The sequence below is a fragment of the Carya illinoinensis genome, chromosome 9 (genome assembly GCF_018687715.1).
Source record: "Carya illinoinensis cultivar Pawnee chromosome 9, C.illinoinensisPawnee_v1, whole genome shotgun sequence".
Classification (NCBI taxonomy): Eukaryota; Viridiplantae; Streptophyta; class Magnoliopsida; order Fagales; family Juglandaceae; genus Carya; species Carya illinoinensis.
Genome location: NC_056760.1, coordinates 1,579,378 through 1,597,861, shown reverse-complemented (window position 1 = coordinate 1,597,861; position 18,484 = coordinate 1,579,378). Strand labels below are relative to the sequence as shown.

The following is an 18,484-nucleotide window of genomic DNA, read 5'->3' as shown; positions in this document are numbered from 1 at the left end:
TTGAACTTTAAAGCCGAATGGGTTGAAACTTAAAAGCAAACCGGCGTCTTCATATTCGCTTTTGACTAATAAAAAGAGGGTCGTTCTATATACAGTCCCCTTAAGGGGATTGTATTGCAGTCCTAGTACATAAAATGACTAAATCATCCCCAACTTAAAATGTTAATTGACTAAAATACCCTTCCTTCAACCTAAATACGAAGCAAAGCCCTGGGTCTTTTCCCCTTGAATCCGGTTGACTCTTTTCCCTCTACCGTGCTGCTGCTGCCCCCGATTTAAACGACCCTCTCCTCCACCATTGACGACCACCCTCCACCCACCATCGACAGACCGACCTCCACCATCGACCATCGGCTGCTGACGAAGTTAACGGTAATTTTTCCTACCGAAGAGGACTTGCAGGATTTATTTCGGACTCGTCTGGTTTTCATTTCTTGTAGATGTTGCCCATTCATCAGCCATTTCTTAGGCGCACTTTCCAAGCGGAACCCAAAACAGGTTCGGTTTTTCTGATTTCCAGTTTCTTTTTAGTTTCTCCCCCCATTTATTTTCTCCTTGTAATTGAAGTACTAGCTGGAACATGGATAGATATTCAAGTTCTCAAGTTTGGAATTTGGAGCAGTTATCTTTGATGACTTTGCTCACTATAAACTGTTGGAGAGGCACAACAAAGCACGTCTCTACAACCCTCTTATCTTGTCGAAGTTCTACCTTCAATGGTTGGTTCATTCACCTGCTAACATATTGCGAGCATATATTTCTTTTTAGACAAAGTAACAGTTATCTTTTTTTTTTTTTTTTTTCAAAGCAACAGTTATCTGTATGTTATTTTTCGTGTGATTATCAAGTAGAATTTGGCTGCTTTGATTTCTCCCGTAGAAATTATATCTCATGATTGTCAAATGTGATTACATGTTCTCAGGTGGGGAGCTCCTTCATCTTTATGGTGTGCAAAAGGTTCTACCTGCTAAATTGTTCAACGTGAGATTCTCATTCTGTAATATGATCTCTAAAATTAGAGAAAATACTAGATTTTCATTTTCTATGTCTTAAACCAACATAGTTATTTTTTGCAGGGTTTTAGACTAAACACAAGGGCTTTTGCTAGTCGGAATTCGGTGAGGAAATCAAGAAGAGATGTACAACCACCAAAAAGTGAAGCAGATAACACTCCCACAAGTGTTCAAGTTGACAGCATGGTTTCCTCTTCCGAAAATTCAGCTGCACAGAGTTCTTCAATAATTCCTTCCAGAAGTACTGTGCTTCAGGCATGCACTGTCACTTCCGGATTAATAGCAGCTCTGGGTATTATAATTCGTCAGCTCTGAGTATAGTTTCGGAATACGTTACAGCACCGATTGGAAGCTGCGATGGAGATGGGGAGCCGTGACGGTGCCGAAGCTGCTGGGTATCGGACTGGGTCTGCTGGGTTTTGGGTCAATAGCTTCTGCCGATGATTTGGCTACGGGGGGACTTGGGTATCTGGGGGTGAAAGACTTGGGTATTCCTTCGTATGTTGCTTCGGACTCGTTTCGCAACCTTTACTTTCAAACCATCGGATGTCTTTTGCACTTGGTCTCCTCCCGTGTAAATGAAATGAAATGCAGTGTTTCATTAAAATGAAACGACTCGTTTCATTATGACTGTATTGCAGTCCACTTAATCGGCCTGCAAGAAGAATTATTCATAAAAAGATGGGTTTAAAGTGACTACTTAAAACTAAATGGAAAATGATTCCATTACAATTCTTCATCTATTTTACAACTCTATATCTTATTGAGGATAGTTTTGTAAATTTGAGAATTTGTTTTGAATGAAATGGCAAGATTGTATTAATTGATTATAAAATGAGTTGTAAAAAAGTTGTAGTTGTATCATTACTTAAAATGAAGGTTATTTTTGTAAATTATCTTATACAAAATACTCTTATTTTACAATATGTGTTGTGTATATATTGTAAAATATATCATGCGAGTATCATTATTTAAATTAATATAATTTGATATAATACGTTAAATTTATTTTATAATAAAAATAATTTTATAATTTTACGTATTATATCAAATAATTTAATTTATAAATTTATTTTTACGACGTATTAAAGCATTTGTCAAAATATGTTCTGCAAATTCTCTTTTTAATCTCCTCAATAAAAAATAGTTTGAAAAATAATTTGTATAAATTTTAAATAAAAAAGATTAGCCCATCTTAAAAAGTTGATCTCATTTAAAAAAAAGTGTAAAAAAAATACACTATATTAGTTAGAGGGGTGTCCACCGAACCTGAGGAGCACGAGTCAACAAGTTGAAACTCTCCCTCCAAAAGTTTACTTATCATTCTCTCTCTACAATTTTCCACACCATTATATTTCTTTCTTCGCGTAACCAATTTTATAAAACTTCATAGTTCCTTCAATTTCTCTCTCTTCCTCAACCTTCCCTCACTCTCTCCCCGGGTTCTTTCTCTGATTTGAGTTTTTGTTTTTAGTTTTTGGAGCGTGTACGATGCCACAAGTTGATCTAGTTTCGGCCTGCGCCGGCGGTTCAGATCGGAAAATCGCCTGCGAAACCCTCGCCGACGTAGATCACCGGCTGGAGCATTCAGATCAACTAGAGGTCCCTCCGGATGTCCCGCCTGAATCGTTCTGGCTCTCCAAAGACGCCGAGCTCGATTGGTTCAACCAGCACGCCTTCTACGAGAGGAAAGATTCGAGCAAAGGAAACTCCAACTCGACGAACTTAAATCCAAATTTGAATCCGAGCTCCAACTCCAGTTCCCAGCGGTATTCTTTGAACTTGAAATCTAAAGCATCGATTATCGGCTTACCGAAGCCTCAGAAGTCTTGTTACGTCGACCCGAAAAACCGTCGGATCTGCAAAACTGGGAACATGCGGTTGTTTCCAAAGAGGTCCGGATCGGTCGGAAAATCGGAGGCTCCACTGGTTGAACCATCTTCTCCAAAGGTCTCATGTATGGGAAGGGTGAGATCGAAGAGAGACCGTAATCGCAGATTGAGGAATCGGCAGCAATCCTCTGAACCGGTCGTGGAAAAAGAAAAAATGTCTGTGAAACGGAAGACCGGGTTGTTCGCCAGTTTTCGGGCTATTTTTCGGTCCGGTTGCAGAGAAAAGACAGCTCATACAATCGCCGCGCCACGGGCTGAATCGCCGCCGAGAAAGAGCGCGACAATTGGAGGGCGTCATAGTATCGCGTCCGATATCGACTTGTCGTATGCAGAGTCGCTTCCGAGAAAAAGCGTTTCGGAGATTGAACCGCCAGGTTTGGGTGGAATGAAGCGGTTCGCATCTGGAAGGAAGTCCGACGGGTGGGCCGGAGATGTGGCTTGATCCGATTCTTTGAATCTCACTTTCGTGCGGCGACGGCAAGTTTTTGACCTTTGTAGGCCCACGCATGCAAGTTGGCGGTCGCGATTGGCAGTCTCTGGTGGGCCCTCTCTATTCTAAGTGGTCGTTGAAATGACGTGGCATGTTAAATAATGTGTTCTCTTACCCCGCGTGAAAGGTAAATGGTCATAGATTTCCCTACACGTTTATTTTCTTCTCTCTCTCTCTCTCCTTTTTTTTCTCCATTGTGTTTTGTAAATATACGAGCGTTCTGGAATGAGCATATGGTAATTTTCCGTTTTGATAGTCTTGTTAAATTTGAATATCAAGGGTATTTAAAGAAATAGTGGTTTTTAGCTTGAATCCTATTATTCTTATAATCATTATGAATAGTGAGAAGAGAAGAGATGGTTTTAGATAAAAATTAAAAATTTAATAAAATATTATTATATATTTTTTAATATTATTATTATTTTAAATTTTTAAAAAATTAAATTATTTATTATATTTTGTGTAAAAATTTATAAAAATTATAATGATAAGATAAAATACGATGAGATAAGATGAATTGAGATAGTTTTGTTATCTAAATTCAAACTTAATTTAAGTAATCAACGTATTAAGTTATAATACTAAAATGATGAGCTATTGGAAATCATAAAATTGAGAATGAAGAATGGTATTATTATTGTTCAAAGGATGTGTTTTTGTGTCAATATTTACCTTTTTAAAATTTAAATAATTTCACAAATTATAAATTTGAAAATATAAATGATTCAATATAACTATGCAGTTGAAAAAATCATATTTAGAATTTAAAAAACAAAAAAATGATATACATATAGCTCTTTCACATCCCAATTTTAAATGAAGGGTATTTTTATAAAATAAATAAAATAACATCATTTTATAAAAATACTCTCAATTTAAAACATGATTATATAAAAAATATAGTAAATATAACATTACTTTTTAAGAAAGGGTGCAGTTGCATTAATGTATATTCTTTTTGTTTTTTTCTAATCTCATTAATGTATACTCACTTTACTTGTTAAAACTTCTTCTCGCTTAAATGAGAGAAAGATACGTGTATAATAAATTAGTTAAGTTTGAGATAAATAAGAGTAAAGATATACTCATGAGTTGTACAAGTTCGACGTTTTTTTTTTTAAATAATATGGTTTATTATTAAAAAATACTTTTTTCTTGTATATTTTATATTTATTTATTTTTTTTAAAGGAATGTATGATACTTGTACACTCTATAACTATAAATATTATTTCTCTTTATTTATGAAAATACACAAACAAATAAATGCAATTGCTTTTCATTTTTTGAAAGAAAAATTATATTCTCAAATCGATGTGTATTACATATAATAAAATGCTTATCTAATATAATTTGATTCGAAAGATATTTCTTAAATTTTAAAAGATATAATATAATTACTATTTAAATGATGTGAATGACTTAAGAATAGAATAACTATTTGAAAACGAAAACCGTTTACAGCATTGTAGAACATTTCTCATGCTAACTCGAGACGTTACCTTATTTATTTCTTAGTTGTGGCGTATTGCGGATTTCTAACCTGTTATTTATTAGTTTGGGCCCCTTATGTTGTGGGCATATATGGATTGTCTTTGCCAATAAAATACTTCCATTAAGTTTTTTAACAAGGACATGTTTTAATCCTAAAATTATTTTCATCTTTTGTAGAAGAATTTCATCCAATTATTTCACTTCTTTCATAAAAATTCAAAATATTAAAATTACTTTTAAAAAATCTAAAAATTGGTGCGACAAAAATATAAAGACATACTTGAAATTTTTTTTTTTTTAAATTTTTGTTATGCAATTATTCTCTTCGATTTCAAGGGAAAAAGAAAATGCGGATTTTTTTTTTTTTTTCAATTTAGGAAGAAGGAAATAATGCTGTCAGCCTGTGCGTCATCCAATCTGTTTTGAAATAGGGGTCACTCACTCAGTGCCCCCTCAATTTTGTACTCCATCGATGTTTCATTTCCAAGGGCACAGTTAGTCGTTGATCAGATGCTTCGTGATTGGTGGTCTTCACTGCTCTGTCACAGGTCACTGTTATGGGCATAAGTTGCCATGGACTCCTAATGTGGATGGTTCTATAATCTTGACAGGACATGGGCATCTTGCCCATATTGATATATCCCATCTATAGACTATTTTATTCAACCCCACCACCTCACCTACCATCGGAATCAGGTTTTTGCCTTGAAATTAGTCGAGGAAGTTGCACCTAAATCTTGTCGAAAACTTTCCTGGGAAAATTCCCCTACGCTAGGAAAAAAAAATATATGGCTGATTAGTGGTTGGGGTTTTCTGAATGACGTAAAAATAAAAGATAATATCGTTTGCAAAAGGCTAAAGAAAATTCGCATGAATTGGTTAAGAAATGCATTGAAACAAGCTGAGCATTATTTAGTTTTAGGTCATAAAACGTTCATACATGAGCCAAAAACATAAAAGCAGCGCTTATAATTCTGCGGTGAAGAGAAAGTTAAAACTAGTCAGTTGCCTCGAAGCTCATCATCATGATATAACTCAACATGACGCCCATTCAGTGGCTGTATAGGCCTGAAGTTGTTCTTGCAACTTGACGCCAATGGTGCTTTGAGAGCCTTTACTTGATCCTTGGAGACTGATCTCATCTGCACATAATTAATTAATGTCAAATCATCGGTGGGTGGGAGATAAATACTTGGGAACGGAGTGTTTCGAATGATGCTTTAATTTGACATCAAATAATCCTATTTTTAAGTTATGTACCTTGCCGAGAATGTTCCACATGATCTTCTCGGTGCACGGCGGAGTGGTCAGGGAACCAAAGTATCTGTAATACTTGCGGGTCTTTCGACTCAAGTACTTGGTCTTCATGACTCCAAGCGGGATTTGTGCCTCTTCATACCCCTCACGCTTTTCCTTGGCTAATTCGTCCATCTTGCTCTTTAACTGCAACCATGAACATCAGGATTTCTGTTTCCTCTGTTTGGGTTTTGGAATTATTGGTAATTTTTCTTTCCTCTGAGCTGAATGTTAAATAATTTTGACGTCTACTATTTAACTAAAAATTTTAAAAAATAAATAAATAAGAACACATATACCTTAGAAATAAAAGGATCGGGATCACCATAATGGTAGAGTGCTGACACAACTGCGAAGCTACCGTCATCTGCCTGGTGGACCAGGTGCATCTCCACTGGAAATCTGTCGTTATCCAATGTCTGTTAATTTTGCAAGTAGTTACGGTAAATGATAGGAAAAAATAAAGTTTTATCATTTTCCTTTGATAAGTCATGCCACTGTCTCTGTGAGTTGCAAATCAAAGGATGTCTCTTTTTGGGTTTGGGCTCAAAGTTGTTCTTTCGAAAACCACATGGACTATGAAACAGAGCCCGACTTTCGGCACTGGACTGGCGCAGCCCATTTTACAGAAAACAGAGTTTTATATTATATTGATCAAGAGTCTTCTGGATCGAATCGAGATCGTCTAGATACCCTGATCGAACTGAAGGCACTGACAGGCAACCCGGATCCTTGTGGATCAGACCTGCACATCTATTCAGTTTTACTCATAATTAAGAGAAGTTCATGTTTAGAGAGAGAGAGCTAACCTTTTTCCGTCAATCTGATGCTCAGAAGGAGAATGCCAGTGCATTTGCTTGAAGGTGAAGTTCTTCCCGTCTGCAACCAACACTCCCACGGGTCCCTCAAATCTTATCTGCAGAGGCAAAGGGCGTACGCATTTTATCAAGCTGCTCGCAATAAAACGTAGGCGCATTTTGTTTTTGTTTTCTTAAAGTTTCTAATAATGCTATTTAATTTGTTTTGGTTTTCTAGATTGTTTCTCTCATATCATAATTAAGCGACAAAAATTTAAGAAAATGGGATTCCAAAAAATGATTAAACTATTTACCTCTTCAGCTCTGAGAAATTCATTAACCTGAAATTCAATAGGACGATATTCTAAAAGGTGCTAAAACCGATGGCTCGAACGAAGCTGTTTCAGCGTCACACATCGATAGGTTATTTCAACCGTGTAGTGTAAGCTTTTGGGTTGGACGTTTAACGAAAATATCTTTGGCATCAAGAAGTTTTACGTGTAGGCCATGGTACTAGGCTTATTGTACCAAAATGCATGCATCGATCCTTATATAATTAGAGGTGAAATATGTTGGAAATTTGGACATTCCAAATTCACTCCTTTAGGATTTACTATTTGCAAGAATAACAAGAAAAATATAAAAATAATAACAAAAATTTTTTTATGTGAAAACTTCTAAATAGAAGAAAAACCACCAAATCTAAAAAAAAAAAAAAAATCACTATATGAAGAATTATTACAATCACACAATTTTTCTCCTTATCCCAAATATACCCACAAAACTTTTTCACTAGTAAAACTTTAACTTCGCACATCTTCTCCTTTTACACAGCAAAAATTTAACTAGAATAAAGAAATAAGGCTTAACGTCCTTATATAGGTCCTAAGGCCTTTGTTCTCATTCACTTCTCATTCATATGGGATCAAGAAAAGAGCAAAATCCCATCAAAATATATTGCCGTAATCATAATTAATCTTAGTAAACGAGAAAATTAAGATGAAAGATAAGAAAATCAATTATTTGCAAGTAGTTTAATAATTAAGAACAAACCGCAATGTTAAAGCCATTGTCGACCAGTGTAGCATTGGCAGCAGCGTAATCTCTGGTCAAGGGCTTCAATTTTTTGTTACGGACAACCTTGTCCCTCACAATGTTCACTGGAGATTGCCATTTCCCGTGTGAGCAGGTCGAGTAATTTGGGTTCAAGTTTCCCCAGTGTCCTGGGCCAGTCGTGCCGACATAACCGAACGAAATTGAGTTTATCTCTGGTTTTGGAATTTTCATGTATGACATAAATTAGTAAACTTGATACAAATTCCCCATAACATTTAAAGAAAATAAACGAAGAAAATCATTGAAAATGTAGATGAAAAAAAAAAATCATTTTATATGAGAAAACAGGAATATTTTCAACAGAAAAGAATGAAAAAAAATCAAACGTGTGTGTATATATGGACGTTGTGGAGAGAGAGAGAGAGAGAGAGAGAGAGAGAGAGAGAGAGAGAGAGAGAGAGAGAGATCATACGCTCTTGCTTAGCAAAAGCCGAAGTTCCTACAAGAAGCAATGCGATGGCAAAGACCGATAAGGAAAGTCTAGGGGCCATTGCTACTGCGCGCGAACTTTCTCGATCTGCAACAGAATACTTTTCACAACGGGTGATCACGAACGGTTGTTTTATGCTGCTTCAGTGGCAATGCTTCTTCAGTACTTTGCCCACCACCGGTAGTACTAGTACTAGTACTAGTTGTGCTATGCGAGAGAGAGAGAGAGAGAGAGAGAGAGAGAGAGAGAGAGAGCTGATGATGATGATCTCTGCTAAAAATACGAGTTTTGGGGGGCGGATGGATGGTTATTTTCTGTTATACTTGGTGGAAATGGTAGCTCATTCACTTGCTAAGCAGCAGCACTAGTTGTGGTAAGCTAGAGAGTTGAGAGAGGTAGATAATATGTGAGCAAGATATGGAGACGTTTCCTCAAAGTCGAGGAGCAGAGCAGCAATCTCTGTATGTATTTATACAGCTTGTGCTGTCTCTTGTTCTCTATCCCTGAATTCGGTTTTGTTCCCTTGCAAAACACACCTAATTTAACCATTTTTTTCTCTTTGGTATAAATGGTACGGTTTATCACAATTTCTATACTTAACCATCTATTTGATTAGCTTATCTCATTTAATCATTATAATTTTTACAAACTCTTATACAAAATATAATAATAAATAATTCAATCTTTTCAAATCTTAAAATAAAAATAATATTAAAAAAATAATATTTTCTTCAATTTTTAACTTCATCTTAATTTATTTCTTCTGATTTGTGTTAGTAAATTATAAAAAATATAAATACTTTACGCACCCAAAAAAATCACTCAAAAGCGTTGTAGCGTCCAGAAAGGCTCTAATGGGCGGAATTCTTGGCCCTTTGCGATAAACCGGATTAAAGATACCTTTAATTTTGTTTAAAATATTTCAATACTTCTCAACATATTTTACTATTATTTATTTATTTATTATTATTTTTTACATATTTTTTTATTACTATTCATTATTTTTTACTACTATTCAATATTCTATTATTACTTTTTATCTATTTTATTATTATTATTCATAACATACATCAATACTTCTCAACACTCAAATCCAAGCTAAATGACAATGCCTTAAGACATGTTTGGCTAACATTAAAATTCTCAAAAAGAAATTTTAACTTAATTCTCAAATATCACTCAAGTAAAAAATAATTTTTAAAATTTTCATATAATTATTACTTAAACATATGCACCCACAAATATATATATATATATATATATATATGAAAATCTAGGTGAGTGTAGTTATTTTTAGTCTTATACTAATTGTGACATCCCAACCTAATTTCTTAAGCTCAGTTTCGATATTAAAAGTATCTTTGATTTGTGAATAACAGTGAAAATAATAGTAAAATAATAAATAATTTGTCAATAGTTTATAAATAATAATAAAATAATATAAAAATATCTAAAAATAATCATGTTCCTCTTAAATATTTACTAAAGAACATTAAATTGTTTTATTTTTTATTTTTAAACGTTCCCTCTATAATTTTATTAAGGAATATAAGCCAAATGAGGTATGGATAGTGAGTTAAGATAAAAATTAAAAATTAAATAAAATATTATTTTTTTAATATTATTATTATTTTAAAATTTTAAATAAATTAAATTATTTGTTATATTTTATATAAAAAATAAAAAAATTATAATAATTAAATTAAATGAATTGAGAGCGTCAAGAATATTTTATATTCAAACCGACCAGGGTCCAGATGAATGCGCACCAGATGAACCTATAAGATAATAGGAGTGGCTCAAGTTTCACCTTCCATTTTGAGGATTGACGTGTGAGTAGCAAAGCAGTGATGGAGTCCACTCAGCAGTCAGCACTAGCGTTGAGATTGTCACACGTACTTTATCAGCCGCATATCCAATCAATAATCTCCCAAGTGGATCTAATATAAATATAAATATGAATATTCAATATTTATATGATGCATCCTCTTGAATTTCCAACATCATTTGGTTTCACCCCTACCATTCATTCATTCATTAACGAGTTTACCAGCACCATATATATTCTATCTTTTACGTGCTACACGTTCGGTATTAATTGTTTGGTACCCTCCAGACCTTTCCAACAATAAATTGCAGCTTAAAGATAACATTTAATGTAAGATTTACAAATCATTACCCAATGTGTGCCCTAAAAAACACTTTATTTTCAACATATCTTAATAGAAAAATGTTACTTATCATTAACACCACATACCAATATGCGATTTATTATTTTATCATTCTATTTAAATATATGCATATTAATGTGTAACATACGAGGATAAGTAAAAATTTTCTATTCAAATGCACATACAACCTTCACCTGTTTGTATAACACGGTTGTGTTCTTGGTAAACAGGAATCCAGAACCATCACGGGTCACAGGATTCTCACTCCCATGTGTCCCAAAACATGTGCCTCTGCTTCCTGTCCCTTCATTATGGAATTTGAAGTATCCGATGTGTTGTGCTATCCCATAAATCATCAAAACAAGACAACACATGTTCCCTAAAAAAACTTAATTCAAGCACACCTTTGACGATTTTATTTTATAAAATGACAGTATTTTAATTATATGAGCATTAGAGCACACTTGATGACATTTTGTATAGTGTGGGCACGGATCTCTCAGTTGCATCAAATTTGTAGTATTGATACAACATTTTCTTTTAGAGAATACACTTGGATAAAGGGCACATTAGAAGTTAATAGATATAAAACTTAAGTAAACTATATAAGTCTTGATCTCACTTCAACCCGGGTAGAATTAACTCGAATATGTAAATAACAAATAATTGCAAGGCACGGCATGGCTTCGGTCCAACATTGGTCTGGGACTCTGCATTGATTATACTCTGACAGACTAAAGTAAACTGAGAAGAGGAAATAGAATTGCATTTGCATGCTTGTTTGTATTACTATAATGATGTAGACAAGAACCGGGAATCAGATACCTCATCCCAAATTCACAATGCAGTTGATGCAACTGCTTCTTTATAAAAGGTGAGAGAGCCTGACAAGATGCCCCGTAGTGAACATGTAATACTCCAATTGCCACAGAAAGTGGACAAAGTAAGACGTTCCTATTGACAACTCTTTTCTTCTGAGCTTCATAAACAGAGATAGAGATTCTCCACTACAGTCGTTAAAAGGGCAACTTGGATATACTCAGGTCCCTACATTGTGAGGACCATAGACCGTGCCCTGCAAAATCTAGTAGCTCATTCTTTTTTAGATGTAACAACACTAATAAGTAAAAGTGCCTCATTTCTTCCTTTTGGTGTTTGGCATTATACCCACCACCCCTGAAAGAAATTTCCCCGAGAAAGGAACACTTAACTGGTAGTTCTAATATATTTGGGATATTTGCATCTCAATCATAGCTGTCTTCCTGTTCATATGCCTTGTATGGTTTTATTGCAGAATGCTTTCCTTTATGAAGCATGTTTGTTATTATCTCTAGCTCACAACTCATGGGGAAATGCAAGCCTCTCCTAGAACTCTGAAAGTAAATATCTGCTTAAACTATCATGCGCTAATGTAGACAAATATTCTCCATCAACTTAAACAAAGGGAATTATAGTGTTAATATGGTGACGAAAAACATTTTAGATTAGGACACAAAATGCTATTAAAATAAAACATTTTAGATCAGGCCACAAAATGCTATTAAAATTTGAAATTTGCTATGTTTACTCAAGCCAATGGCTAGCCTGCATTTCACAAATTTTGCTCGAGCCTGTCTCAAACTTTCAATTTTTGCACTTTTCCAAATCAATTTTGAATCGGACTTAGTCCTGATTCAATTACAATGTATAATAACTCAAATAACCAATATTTGCTACTAGGAATTTGACAGCACAGATATTTTACCACAACATCAAGGAACAATGTAACAACTCAGTAGTGCCAAACTCAAACACGTTAACCATCACTGAAATCCAGCATCTAAGGAAGTCTTACATTACCTATCTCATGTTAAAACTTGGAATACTGGGAGGGATATGTCAATAGATATATACAAATCAGAAGTATCAATTCAACCATGTATGATGTTACATTATGGGACCTAAATGCGTTGCATGTTGATTTTGTTTACTTCACATAAAGTGCGTAAATTCAGTATACATCAAGATTCTACAATTGCTCTATTGCTAATTTTCTTTCCTTTCTACTTCCAGTGCAATCTCATTGCGGCGTTGAAATGGAAGCGTAAATGGTGGATTATACTGCAACAATGATAAGTACATAAAGTCACTGACGGGTGAAAGAGGCTCTCATACCACAAAGTACGAAGGAATTGATTATAGGGATCTCACCTGTGCAATTTCCACCGTAGCACCCTCTTTTATTTGAAACTGTCTATCACTTTTCAGAGCTTCTCTTAACTTTGACTCCCTCCGTTTAACTTCTTCATCGGTCGCAAAGCCTATTGGAAACGAAAAAAGAAAGGGTATTATAAGCATGCCATATCCACAGTTGAAGGCCAAGACACTTGAGTGGAGAATGTGATACTCTCTGTTCCTGAAAGATAGGGTTATTGTGGCAGAAGTCTGATTCATTGCCAATTAACATAATATTGACACGCAAAATAAACAAGAACTACGTTAATTATGATCATATGACAAATACATACCTCCAAATGCACAGAACTCATACATACAATCACATGTTCGTAACAATATACTCTAAGCCCGATTCCATATTTTTAACACTTAGGACAGCCTTAGTGCCAAAGGGTGATGCTAGTGTGCCGCCCAACTTTGACCACTGGGCATGCCGACTAGTACAATTTCACTTTTATTTTTTTCTTCTTTTATTTTTTACATTTTTTAACATATTTAAATATTTTTAAAAAATAATAAAAAAAATACACAAATACACTAAAAGTCACTTCCTTAACCATTAAGTAAAGAAAAAATTTAAAAAAAAATTAAATGCATAAGCGGTCAAAATGAGGGGACAAACTCATGGGGCATACTAGCATTTTCCAATGCCAAACACCATTTGTTCAACTACTAAGAATGAATGTGAAATTACAAGAGTCATAACCCATATGCCAGTTTCTGCATCCAAAGAGCTCAGGGCTGTCAGATTAATGGAAGGACAGACCTGAAAAGGCAAGAACTGCAGTAATTTTCCTTGGAACTTCTTTGATCCTCACGGATGGATCTTTAGGCACTGGCAAGTTGGCACCATACTTTGAGGGCATGACAAAAGACATCTGCCACTTATCTTGATCTTCCAGCTAATACATTAGCAAGAGTATCAGAACATGATTACAAAAAAAAAAGCATACCAGATGCATCAATTAAAAAAAAGTCTTCTAACAATTGAGCTTTTTGTACTGTACAACTGCTCTTAGACAAATCAAAGAAACCTTCATGGCTAAAAAAGATCAAACAATATAATTTCTCAGTAATATGTGGAACTACTTATCAAAAAAAATATGTAGTACTGGGAAATTCCTATAATTATAATCAACAGAAAGAAGTAAATAGATTGTAAGCACTCAAGAACAATGTTAGACCCCATAAGCCTTGTGAGCAGAGTCTACAAAATAATCTCCAAGGTCCTGGCAAATAGGCTTAGCTCGGTGATGGAATATATTATTTCTAAACCCCAAAATGCCTTCGTTAGGGGGAGACAAATTCTGGATTCGGTGCTTATTGCCAATGAGTGCTTGGATCATAAGTTGCGGGAAGGCGTTCCAAGTATTCTTTGCAAGCTTGATATGGAAAAGGCCTATGACCATGTGAACTGGGACTTTCCTCCTTTACTTGCTCGATAGGTGTGGTTTTGGTGACAGGTGGATCTCATGGATCCACTATTGTATATCTGCCGTCCGTTTTTCAGTGTCAGTTAATGGCACTCCTGCTTGGTTCTTTAACAGATCACGTGGTTTGAGGCAGGGGGATTCCTTGTCACTTATCTTGTTTGTCATTGTTATGGAGGCACTTGGTCAGTTGGTGGAGGTTGCTGTCGGCAGAGGTTATTTATCCAATTTTTCAGTCGATAATGGCACAAATGGGCCTACTTCACTCTCTCATCTCTTATTTGCATATGATACTCTCTTATTTTGTGATGCGGATTATAGTCAGATTCAATCTCTGCGAACTCTCTTGCTATACCTTGAAGCAGTGTCAGGGCTCAAGGTTAATCTTAGCAAATCCGACATGGTTGGCATGGGTGCGGTGCCTAATATTAACGGCTTGGAGCGGTTGTTGGATTGCAAGGTGTTTTCCTTGCCTATGAAATATTTGGGTCTCCCACTGGAGGCCAATCTTAAGGCTCGAGCCAGTTGGGATGGGGTGGTGGAGAAAGTTGAGAGGAAGTTTGCTGGGTGGAAACGGATGTATCTATCGAAAGTGGGGCAACTTACTTTAATTAAGAGTTCTTTAACCAATCTTCCAACTTTTTTCCTTTCACTATTTCCTTTGCCTGCAGGGGTGGCGACTAGAATTGAGAGATTATTTCGGGCTTTTCTTTTTCTTTTCTTTTTTTTTTTGGGGGGGGGGGGGGGGAATGAGGGAGGAAACAAAATTCTATCTAGTTAACTGGAACAAGGTTTGTTCTCCTATTCCGAATGGAAGCTTAGGGATATGCAATTTACGAATATTCAATAAAGCTTTATTGGGTAAATGGTTATGGAGGTAACACTTAAAGGGGAACATAGTATGGAAGAAGATTATTGATTCTAGACATGAGAGCACGTGGGGAGGCTGGTGCTCCAAGGAAGTAAGGGAGAGACATGGTGTGGCCTTATGGAAATTTATTAGGAGGGGTTGGCAGGATTTCGAAAGTCACTTATGATTCGTGGTGGGAGATGGATCCAAAATCAGGTTTTGGCATGATGTTTGGTGTGGAGAGTGCGCACTATACAGGGCATTTCCAGCACTCTATAATATTGCAGCTAACAGAGAGGCCTCTGTTGCAGATATGCGGGTATTTTCCCAGGGATCTTATCAGTGAAACATTCTTTTTAATAGAAATATTCACTATTGAGAACTGCAGGCTGTGTCTGATTTCCTTAGATTGCTCTATTCCATGGGAAATAATACGGCTCAAGAGGGTAGGTTGCAATGGAAGGCTAATGGTAGTAAAGAATGTACAGTCAGGATCTTCTACAAGATTTTGTCAACCCATGGCCATGTTTCATTTCCATGGAAGAGGATTTGGAGATCAAGGGTGCCTACTAAGGTAGCTTTTTTCGTATGGACTGCCTCTCTTAGAAAGATCTTGACTATGGACAATCTGAGAAAGAGGAGAATCATAGCAGTGGATTGGTGATATCTGTGCAAAAAACAGGGAGAATCTGTAGATCACTCACTATTGCATTGTGAGGTCACGAGGGGGCTATGGAATGAGATTTTTAGAAGAATGGATATTGCTTGGGTAATGCCTCCGCGGGTGGTGAAATTATTGGCTTGTTGGAAGGAGCTTCAAGGCTGTCCCCAAGTGGCGGCAGTGTGGAAGATGATCTTGTATCATGTGGTGCACATGGTCGAAGAGGAATGAGAGATGCTTTGAAGAATGGGAACGCACAATGGAGGAGCTTCAGAATTTTTTTATGCGCTGTGGTTTTCAGCCATTGTACTTGATGGAAACAATGTCCATGACTTTCTTTCCTTAGCTAGAATGTTTTTTTTTTATATAAGCAATAAGAGAATTTTATTCATACGAATGAAGTAGGCATTGCCCGTGTACACAGGAAGTATACAAAAGAAACACCTAATTAAATTCTAGCCAAAGAAAGAAAATCATGGGTTAGCTAGAATGTAATTAGGTGTTTCTTTTGTATACTTCCTGTGTACACAGACTATGCCTATTTCATTCGTATGAATAAAATTTTCTTATTACTTATTAAAAAAAAAGGATGTTAGAAATATGGAAGTGGTAATGTCATAAGCAACAAAAGAAAACAAATTTATGCCAATAGACTACAACATTCAGCGGGTCTGCAATAGTGCCAAACTAAAATATAAACATCTTTCTTATATAATAAAAAATAAATAAAATAAAAAGAAGAAATATAAACATCTTAGACAGCTCAAGCCCTAGGCGCATGTGATAACATTGACTTTGTTAAAAAAGGCACAATAGGCACCACAAATGAATTTAGAACACACAAGAACAAGTAAAAATTCCATAACCTGCCAACTAAATAACTATTGACATATGATGCATATAAAACATCATACCCTCTTTGTTATCACTGGAGTTGTCATCTCCATTTTCTCCCCAACAGATTGGCCCTTACGCGTTAAAACAGGTGTAGTCATCTCCATTTTCTCCTTAGTCGTATTCTAAAAACAGCACAAAAACTAGGATAAGCAGAAAATAATAAAGATATCATTACAAATAGGTATCACAGTGAGATATTATAACAATTTATGACAGAAACTCAGAGTACCTTACCAAACAGGTACTCGGCCAATACGTTGAAGGATTGAGACGCTCCATTGAAGTCAAATCCAGTCTTCCCAGGCATTATTGTCTCCGCTATAAAATAAGGCTGTTTGTGCAATCACAGCTCTATGAGTTTAGACATAAATACAAGCATGAAAGATTTTTCGGCATGCATAACTTTTTAACATTTTTCATGTTTTTACAAGCTATAATAAAGTATATACTATGAAATCACATCCCAAAAACTGAATCACAATAGTCATAGGCAGAGTAAAGAAAAACGTTAAAGTGACTGCATACCTCAACTTCCCTTATCTCGTACCGGTCTGTCCTGCTCAAAACAGTGAAGTTCACCGTCTCTAGGTCCGGGACTAACAAAATCCCAAAATAATAAAACACAAAACCAAGAACGCCCAATTTCATAAAAGACCGATCAAGAAAAATAAAAAAATAGACACAAAATTTCACGTTCAAAAATAAAAACAAACGAAAAGGACCACCTGCCATTAGAGCCTCCTCGAGATTCCGACTCTCGAACCTTTTCGGGAACACGTATTTCACAGCTTCGGTCGCCGTATCGACTAAGACTGCAAGAAAACTCCAAAAGTTATTGAAACAAACAGGGGCAGAGACTGCGTTCAACAACTTAGGAAGCAAGGCTCTTAAAAATGGTGGTTGATAGTGAACATGTACGTCTCTGGGAGAGAGCGGAGGCTTGGGAAGCGAGAGCGAGGACCAGAGAGACTCGGGCTTCGAAGGCGGACATAGGTCTCCGCCGCGGTGGAGCCGTGGCCCGGTCGGAAGCCGTGGAGTTGGTTATCATAGAGCGAGATCCTTTGGGATTCGTTGGAGTGGAAATTGAGGTTCCGTGTATAGTAAACACTGAAGAAGGGTAGCGGAGGAGCATTTTTTTTTTTTTTTTCTTCTTCTTGTTCTTGGCCTTCTCGTTTGAATTTCTGTTACAGAGGTGAGTTTGTGGGTCACTGCCGACAAGCACTCGTGGTTAAGATTCTCCCGGCAATTCCAGAAGAAAATAAATACATATATAATTAAATTGTATATTTTAGTCAAGAGAAATATTTTTTACAGTCGGTAAATGCAGTTGGCATGCAGTCAGCTGTAAAAAAATGAATTAATACGAAACTTACATGAAAAAAAATTATTTTTATAACTTTTTTTTATTCATGTAGGTCCCCCTGAATATTAAAAAAAAAAATTTTTATTCATTCCGTACAGCCGACTGCACGCCAACTGTATTTACCGACTGTATGTAACAAAGCCCTTTAGTCAAATCTTCATTTTTTTTTTTTTAAAAAAAAAAAAATTATTATTATTTTTAATGTTTCAAAAAATTAATTTTACTTCATGGAAAATAAGCATACGGTCTTTTAAAACGCAATACCCTTTTCTTTGATGGGTTGATTGAATTTTACAGACTGGCACGATGCATCTTTTTAATCATAATCTCTTCAATATTTGTTCATGTAATATCTAATAACAGAAAATA

At 35.6% G+C, this 18,484-nt stretch overlaps 4 protein-coding genes across 5 annotated transcripts; 2 read left to right on the top strand and 2 right to left on the bottom strand.

Annotated features, from left to right (window-relative positions):
• Positions 1–580: 580 nt before the first annotated feature.
• Positions 581–1,625, top strand: LOC122275892. The gene is made up of 3 exons (XM_043085208.1): positions 581–719; positions 923–981; positions 1,077–1,625. Exons 1-3 carry the CDS (start codon positions 581–583, stop codon positions 1,326–1,328), a joined length of 450 nt encoding a protein of 149 aa, XP_042941142.1. The 3' UTR covers positions 1,329–1,625.
• Positions 1,626–2,283: 658 nt separating this feature from the next.
• LOC122274965 lies at positions 2,284–3,707 on the top strand. The gene has a single exon (XM_043083849.1). It carries the CDS (start codon positions 2,505–2,507, stop codon positions 3,345–3,347), a length of 843 nt encoding a protein of 280 aa, XP_042939783.1. The 5' UTR covers positions 2,284–2,504; the 3' UTR covers positions 3,348–3,707.
• Positions 3,708–5,762: 2,055 nt separating this feature from the next.
• On the bottom strand, positions 5,763–9,001 carry LOC122276372 (alpha carbonic anhydrase 1, chloroplastic). Its single transcript, XM_043086028.1, has 6 exons — positions 8,509–9,001; positions 8,034–8,248; positions 6,993–7,099; positions 6,483–6,585; positions 6,148–6,330; positions 5,763–6,029 (listed from the first exon to the last, which is right to left on the bottom strand). Exons 1-6 carry the CDS (start codon positions 8,585–8,587, stop codon positions 5,889–5,891), a joined length of 828 nt encoding a protein of 275 aa, XP_042941962.1. The 5' UTR covers positions 8,588–9,001; the 3' UTR covers positions 5,763–5,888.
• A 3,471-nt stretch (positions 9,002–12,472) lies between these two features.
• Positions 12,473–17,976, bottom strand: LOC122276371 (heme-binding-like protein At3g10130, chloroplastic). Of its 2 annotated transcripts, none has more exons than XM_043086025.1 (8): positions 17,665–17,976; positions 17,478–17,564; positions 17,278–17,348; positions 16,982–17,083; positions 16,770–16,874; positions 13,681–13,816; positions 12,888–12,997; positions 12,473–12,797 (listed from the first exon to the last, which is right to left on the bottom strand). In XM_043086025.1, exons 1-8 carry the CDS (start codon positions 17,882–17,884, stop codon positions 12,723–12,725), a joined length of 906 nt encoding a protein of 301 aa, XP_042941959.1. In that variant the 5' UTR covers positions 17,885–17,976; the 3' UTR covers positions 12,473–12,722. The 2 variants fall into 2 exon arrangements, with proteins under 2 accessions (XP_042941959.1, XP_042941961.1); XM_043086027.1 differs by having other exon boundaries at positions 17,671–17,974.
• Between the last annotated feature and the right edge of the window lie 508 nt (positions 17,977–18,484).